At 35.9% G+C, this 8,681-nt stretch overlaps 1 protein-coding gene across 1 annotated transcript; it reads right to left on the reverse strand.

Annotated features, from left to right (window-relative positions):
• Positions 1 to 4,862: 4,862 nt before the first annotated feature.
• Positions 4,863 to 5,645, reverse strand: LOC113305938. The gene has a single exon (XM_026554929.1). The coding sequence runs from the start codon at positions 5,643 to 5,645 to the stop codon at positions 4,863 to 4,865; it is 783 nt and encodes a 260-aa protein (XP_026410714.1).
• Positions 5,646 to 8,681: the final 3,036 nt, after the last annotated feature.

The raw sequence follows: 8,681 nt of genomic DNA on the forward strand, positions 1-8,681 counted from the left end.
ACAAATGCGAAGAGATGAAGTATTGGAAGAGCTTTCTGACTTACAGGTTAAACATGAAAAGCTTGTTAGCTTCACTGAAGAAAAAAGCAAAAAAAATCATGAAGTTGATCTGAGGAATGTGCAAAATGATAAGGATCTTGTTGATTTATGTGTTGGCACCTTGCAGGAAATCATTTCGTTTAAAAAAGCATTAAAAAGTGAGGATGAACGTGATGATGTTGAGCAGCAGGAGGAGGAAGGTGAAAAGGTGAGAAAAGTGGCAAATGTGGTGATATGGATGATAGTGATGATGATAATGAGGAAGGTGATAAAGGTAAGAAAAGTGGCAAAGGTGGTGATCTGGATGATAGTGATGATGAGGAGGAGGAGGAGGAAGGTGAGAAAGGTAAGAAAGGTGGCAAAGGTGGTGGTGATGACGGTGATGATGATGAGGAGGAGGATGAGGAGGGTGGCAAAGGTGGTGATCTACATGATGATGACAATGACAAAGAGGGTAGCAAAGGTGGTGATGAGGTGGATAGAACTGAATCTGAAAAAAATGAAGTTCCATCTGAAACTACTAAAAAGACGAGGTATAACATCACTTTTATTAAATGTGGCAGTCATTTCATTTTATATTCTTTATGTGTGTACATAGTTGTGCACCAGTGTGCTAAAACATGTGTACATAGTTGTACACCAGTGTGCTAAAACATACCTATTCTCAAAACTTGCATCTCTTAGAACTCCTTCATCAAAGACCAATAAGGGAAATGAAGAAAAGGATATGGAGGATGGAAGCGAATATGACAAAGGAGTTGAGTCTTAAACTTCTAACAAGTCGAGGTATGATGATCTAAGATCGCATTTTTTTTCATTTTTTTGTATATGTAGATACTTGTACACCACTGATAAAAATCAAATAAAATTGTATTTTTCAGCAGGCCTCTGTCAAAGTCAAATGAAGAAGAGGATGGCAAGGATGGAACAAGCCTAGGAGTTGAGTCTGAAATTGCTAACAAGCCGAGGTATAAAGAAAATGATCTCAGCTTGCATTTCATTTCATTTTCTGTATATATGTACCAAGTTGTACACCTTAGTGATTTCTTGTGTGTGTGTACAATAGTGTACCACTTAGTACAACCTAACAAAATTGTATTTTTTCAGCACTTATCTGCCAAAGACAAATAAAATCCCTGAAGATCAACAAGACCAGATGGACCTTGATAACAAGGATGTGATGGATACCACTCAAACTGCTGAAATTGATGAAGCTACGATAATAGCAGCTCAAGCCATATCTCAGCTGGACCCTAAAGGAATGTTGTCGGTTGAAGAAGATGTCGTTTTACTCACACACAGAGAAAATCCATAAAAAGAGCCTTATACATCAATTGATGACCTTCTAGATAACTTGTCTGAAACTGTGTTTGTAAAGATTGAAAAGGGTTGTTATAGAACGCCACCATCTGAACTGAAGGAAAAGATAGCAACCCTGATCCACGATTGTCCAAGCTTTTCATTATTGAGCCAAGAAGATCCAAAAGAAGAGTCGTCGTAAAAATCATTATATATCCAATGAAGATGTACGAGAAAGGATCGTTGCTGAAGTAGTGCAGTTCATCCAACAAAATCCTAGTGAATTTTTTAGCAGTCAATAGGTAGTAGAAGAGAAGACGACACACCAGTGAGGACAAAATCAAGGAAGATGGAGGAAGCTGAGATGTTGAAGACAATAGCGGTTGGGAAGTTATCCCAGATACCAAAAAAGAGAGTCGCAAAGAAAAAGCTTGATCCAGAGTTTACTTTCGAAGGTAAAATCAGACCAGTAAAGATAAAAGAGAGACAAGAAGCAGGATATCCTGCGCCACTAAAGAGAAAGGAAGAGGAGTATCGTCCTGATCTTCCATTGCCAAATATTCGTCAATCTCCACTATACCATGTAATGGAACCAGGAGACGACAAAAGAAGGATACAGAAGTTCTTTGACTATGCAATCCTGGGGTAAGTTCACAAAACAATACCTCGCACTATCCACATGATTGAATCTTATAAAAAAAGGTATGGGCACCACTACATACACGATGTTAAAATTTCCTTTATGATTCCGCAACTCTGTAGCTTGGGAACTAACAAGACTCGAAGATCCAACAGTCAGGGAAGATATTCTGATTGTGGAAAAATTACTTTATGAAATGATGTTCAACAAATATCTGGACCAAGAGGTGTTGCAGTTCTACAACCATCGATGTAGAAGAGCGCTTGTCAGAGATAGCTTTCGTCATCCAGATGATAAAAAGTACTTGATCTGTGAAATAATGAGTCCTACTGCATGTGTAAGTTTCTCAAAACAAATCAAAAATGTCATATATAGATATACTTTAATGTTGTGTACATAGTTTTACACCTAATTGACATGACATGTTCTATGTGTTTGTAGATTTCTGTAGTTGTGTACATAGATGTACACCAGTATGAAATAAAATTGACACATGGTTTGTTAGCTGTTGGCAGGGATGGTTGATTGTTAGATTTCTTTAGTTGTGTACATAGTTGTACACCTATATCATATGCCATGGATATGGGGTCTGTTTGCAGGCTTAAAATGTTTGATATACGGTTAGTTTTTTGTAGCAGTCTACATGCTTGTTAGTTTTCTTATCTGATTAACGTGAACCTAATTCATTTTATTGTATTGATTGTAGTACTATGTCAAGTATAGTATCATGAGCAAGGTACAAAATCTTGTGTTTGATTTCTTACGGGACATACCTGAGAATCTAGAAGTTCTTGTGCGATCCCCGTCAATCACTCTACAGAACATATGATGGTAGGAATTCACTGGTTGCTTTTGAAGTTTGATTTTGAAGCTCTAGAGTGAAAATGGTACAACTCGTTGCAGACCGAAATATTGAAGACTATAAAAAAGATGCACAACAAATGGCAGATGCGGTGCAATTGGAACTCAACAAGAAGAGAGCATTAATGGGTGATGCACCTATAGAAGCGCACGAAATAAACATCATGCCATGCCTTGCACAAGGAATCAACCCATATTGCCTCCTATACACTTGTTACTTTATGAAACAAAGTGTGAAGAAAAAAAAGAGTATCGAAAAAGATCAGCAGACGGCTGAAGACATTTGTCAGCAAATGAGATCAAAACTGGTGGCCAAGATGCTGAAAAAAAATCGGAATTTTTGAAAAAGTGTGGGATATAGCATAGGATGAAGAGCACAAGGCGTAGCATGTGAGCAAAGGAATGCAACCATTAAAGAGGAAGAGGAGTTTTTAAGCTTCATATACAAGATCACTTTCTGAATTGCTTCTAAACATTTTCTATCTTCAGACAACTTTTCAAATTTCAGTTTTTATCACTTTGTTTATGACTTATCACTACTATAAAGACCTTGAATTAATCTTTTTATTTGTTTCAATATTGATGTTATTGATGTTACAAGTTTATGACCTATCACTACCATTAAGGTGTATATTACATGTTAGGAAACTTTAAGGTGTACTTGATTGTGCACAGTTACTGACAGAGCAGAAAATGTTTAGAAGGTGCACATAATAGTACATATGTACTGACATATTTTTATACTTATCAAAAGTATAAAAATTGAAAAAATAATGGTACATGAAGGTGTATATAATGGTACACATGTACTGACAGATTTTTATACTTATCAAAAGTATAAAAATTGAAAACATAAAAATATTACTAAATTTTTTATAGCCTGCAGAACTGAAAACATAAAAATTGAACATAGAAAAAGTAATTACTAATTATACAAATCTGAAAACATAAAATATTGCTAAACAAAATAGACTATTAGCATCCATTGTACAACAAGGTGTACATAATGGTACACATGTAAAAAGACAGGTAAGAAAAATGAAGTACACAGGAAGGCGTACATAATGGTACACATGTCCTGGCACTAATTATCCACGCCAAAGAAAATTGAAAAGACATTACCAAAAATAAAAACCAAACACATAGAATCTTTTGAAAAAATCAAACATAGAAAAAAGCATCAAGGCATGGGGCAGGTAGCTCTGTTGTGGTGACCAAGGGTGAAGCACTTTGTGCACATCATAAGACTCTTTTGCTTCTCCCAAGCATTCTTGATACGCTGTGTTCTTCGTCTACCAGGTGGAGGAACAGGAATAGGAACAATAACCCTATCACTAGGATCATAAGCCTGCAGCTTGTCATAATTGTGGATTGGCAAGATGATCTCCTGGTATGTCCCGTTGTACCATTCAATGGTGAAGTATGGCTCAACAAATTAATAGATATCCTCCCTCGTAGCTTGAATGGAAGCACAAGCATGTGCACAAGGAAAACCATTAACTCGCTACCTGTGACATGTACAAGTTTTCTGCAATAGATCTACAGTATGAGACCGGGGAGACGCGACTTGATACAATCTTTCCATAGACTCAGTAACAGTCCAAGTACGAAAAATGTCGATGTTTTCCTTTAGTAAAGCCTCATATATGGGAGTCAGCCTAGTGTTGAAATTTTCTAGACCTTCTATCCTTCTCTTCTTCATAACCTTCAAACTAACATAATAAAAACACAAAACATAAAATCAAAACATGATCTAGAAGGAATACAAATAAAACATGTGTACAACAACGTACACATTAAGGAAATCCATGTGTACAACAATGTACACACAGTTGCAGAATCACAAATAAAACATGTGTACAAGTATGTACACATAAAGCAAATCCATGTGTGAAACAATGTAGACAGATAAACATGTGTACAAAGGAAGATGTACACATCAAAAAAACTAAATGAATGAAACACTGAACATAAAACTCATCATATCGCATCGAGAAGAGCAAAAGCAGGCAACTTTTTGAAATCAAGAATCCAGTTGTTGAAGGACTCGGAAAGGGTTGAAGAGTGAGCATTGTATCTGCATACAGGGAAAAATGCATTTTTTCCATTTCTCCTTTGGAATGGTCCTGATATAATTAGCAACATGTCCACATCCAATTGCATGCATGCCCCGCAAAGCTTCTTCGAAGTTATCTGATGTGTAAGAGTAAGCAGCTTTGTAAAACAAATCGATAACAGCCTTCGAATTCGCATCACCTGATCCAATAGGGAGATTGCACTTGATGTGGTAAAAATAATAGTAATGATATGAATTAGGAAATAATTTTGGAATGCCCTGCAAAAGTCCTCCACGATCACTAAGTAAAAAAATCTGACGACCATCGACAACTTGTTTGAGATTCTCCAGAAACCAAAACCAATTATCTTTGTTTTCAGCAGAAACAAGAGCAAAAGAAAATGGGTAGAAACCGTTGTTTCCATTGATACATGTTGCATCCATCAAAGCACCCTTGAATCTACCCGTAAGAAAAGTAGCGTCCAAGTAAATCATGGGCCTGAGATACCTATAGCTATGCTTGCAAGCACCGAAACAAATGAAAATCCTATGAAATCTTCTGGTTCCATCCTCAACTTCAAACTTCACATAGCTATCAGGATTAGTTTCTTCAATTGCTTTGACATACCAAGTTAAATCGCTATATGACTTCTCATCATCACCAAATTGTTCTTCAAATACGGCTTCTTTCCCTCTACGGGCATGGTGATACTTAATATTGGACCCATAAGTCTTCTTAAAAAGTGACATGAGCTGTTTGGGTTTTAAACTAGGACCACCCTGTATATTTTCAGCAATCAAATGCTTGACTAACTTGGTCAACACCGCTGGACTCTTCAACCTCAAACCAACACCACAGCTACAAAAAAAAACTGGAATAAGTAATGTGCACCACAATGTACACCTAATAAGATTTCAAAACCAACACCACATATGCAAAAAGAAAACACAGACCAAGCAAGAATATGTAATTTACACAACAATGTGCCACCTAAAAAGCTTACAACAAGTAATGTGCACCACAATGTACACCTAAAACAAGTCTACACATAAAAGCCTAAAAACAAGAAATCATAATGTGGACTAATATGAACACAATTAACCTGTGAATAACATTAGAATCTTTCAGCACGAACAGAGAAATGTCACCATTCACAAGCCCAAAGTGAATCCTCCAACCACAACCATCTTCTTCGCACTTTGCAGTAAAATGAGTTTTGTCATTTTTAAGAATAACAATCTTTTAACCAGTAGCCATCTTGTACTTATCAACAACAAGCTTAACATATTTAATACCACCCATAAATTCCCTACCAATCTTATCAAAAACATGAACCCATTCGTCAATAATCATAGGCTTGGCCTTGTCTGCATCATGATCTACCACCCTTACAAGCTTAGGACTTTCAGTTACACAAGAATTTGCAGTACTAGAACCGGAACTAGTGTTACAACTAGACTTAGAACAAGAAGTATGATTCCGAATCACATCAACATTCAAATAGAAATATTCATACTTAATAAGAATAACAAAAGCAACTAAACCTTGCAGTTGTATATCACCTTGTACAAAAACTAATTGATCATTATCCATATAGATGAAACGTATACTCCCAGGAGACAAAGACCTCCAATGATTGCATGCAAAATGCTTCAATTCATCTACGGCTGTCGAAGTATTAAAACGAAAAGCAGCAGAATGTTCACCATGTTTCAAAACAGCATGAATCCTTCTCAGACATATTTGATATCCCTACATATTACAAAAGAAATGATAATAAACATTTGAAGCTTCAAATCACAATTTCATAATTGAATAACCTAAAACTTAAAAAGTGTACAGGAAAGTACACGGTTAATCAAATCCAAAACATCAAATAACAGTAAACCTAAATCAAATACTCCATCAATTAACCTTCAGAATCTTACTGGAACACATATTTGAATAAATCAGAAGCCTACAATCTAATATCAGTTTGATTTCATATCATGCATCATAAAACTAAAATCATCATCAAACACACTAAACAAAAATCGTTAAAAAATATCAAATCTGTTAGAGCACTGCTCGGTCAAACTCGCAAGCGTTGCTATCTCAAGCTTGTTTGTCAAGTTTAGTTTCCAAAACTATAAGTCTTGATTTCTAGTCTACTTATAGCTAAGTCTCGGACTGGGATAGTAAGTGTAGTTGAGCTCTAGACTCCACGACATTCATCATGCAAATACGAAGAACTACTGAAGGAACTTGTGGAACTTCATTCACAAAAAGGTATCGGGAGACTTGAACTTATCTATCACTCAAAAGTAAATCTATTATATCTCCTATCTTGAGATAAAAGTCGTATTGCTATATGGACTTCGATTATGCACATTTGTTATTTCGAGCCGAGTTCATCTCGCTTATCTATTTCTCGAAATATGTGTTGGTCATCTTTCGCTTTGGCCAAGTTCATCTTTACTCGTGACGAAAGTCATGTTGATTATTTCAATAACTTGAAAATCGCTTTGATGAAAAATAGTTTGTGAATAACAATTATATAACATCCTCTAAGAAAGTTTCAATGATTGAAATGAGAGTTTAGAACATGTAACCATATTTGGATATAAACATAGTGTGTTCTCACATTTATGTAAAAGTCCAAAACTGGGAACCCAAAGTATGCGTACTCGTACGCATACTGGCGGAAAGTTCAAGTCCGTGAATTTCTGCTGGAGTTTGAAAGTAAAAACAAACTCAATCCGGTTACTTAAGTACGCATACCCGTTTGCATACTTAGGTAGGTTACTTTCTAAAATTGGTTTGTTCATGAACTAAAACATTTATATAATAAGGAATGCAATCTTTGCAAACCGTGGCTATAATGTTCATGAATCAATTCGAGTGAATCAAAACCGATTTTGCATCGACTGTTTCTTGTATACTTCTATGAGATATAAGAAATCAAACAACTATCTAACTAGTTCATTTGAGTCATTTTAACTAGTTATGGTGAAGATGAATAAGGTTGATACGAAAGTGCTCATATGGCTAACCATTGGTTAACTATTGTTGAACCGACTAAGTGTACACGTTTAGGTACGGTTACTCAAACCTAAATGAAGTTACATTTTATTTGTGTATAACAATCTAAGTTCGATCTAACGGTAGAAAGATATTAGCTTGAATCTAATTAGGTTTTCATCTAACGGTGAATATTGAATGCTTTGTTACCAAGGTAACTTAGATTGCAAACCCTGACTTAGAGACTATATAAAGGAGAAATCTAGCAACTGGGAAACCCATCCCCACACCTCATGTGTGATACTAGTTTCATAAACTAGAGTCGATTCTCCTTTAACCTTCGGTTTTTCACGAAACCCTGTAGGTTAACGACTTGAAGACTTCATTGGGATTGTGAAGCCAGACCCAACTATTTTCTTTGTAGTTGTGTGACCTGATCTTGTTGTTTCCATCATGATTGAGTGCAGTCGTAAGATTGTCTTGAGATTTATATCTCCGATAGGCAAGATAGAAAAGTAGTCACAAACGCCTTCGTCTTATCGTTTGTGATTCCACAATATCTTGTTTCGCTAGTTGATTAATATTATTGTGAGGTGATTGATATTTCTAGGCTGTTCTTCGGGAATATAAGTCTGGCATATCAATTGGTTCATGTTCATCTTGATTTATCAAAAGACGGAACAAAACCCATAGGTATTTCTATGGGAGACAGATTTATCTATTCCTATAGACTTTTTTCTGTGAGACAGATTTGTTTATCAAGTCTTCAACTTTGGGTCGTAGCA

Source organism: Papaver somniferum, chromosome 8 (assembly GCF_003573695.1).
Source record: "Papaver somniferum cultivar HN1 chromosome 8, ASM357369v1, whole genome shotgun sequence".
Lineage (NCBI taxonomy): Eukaryota > Viridiplantae > Streptophyta > Magnoliopsida > Ranunculales > Papaveraceae > Papaver > Papaver somniferum.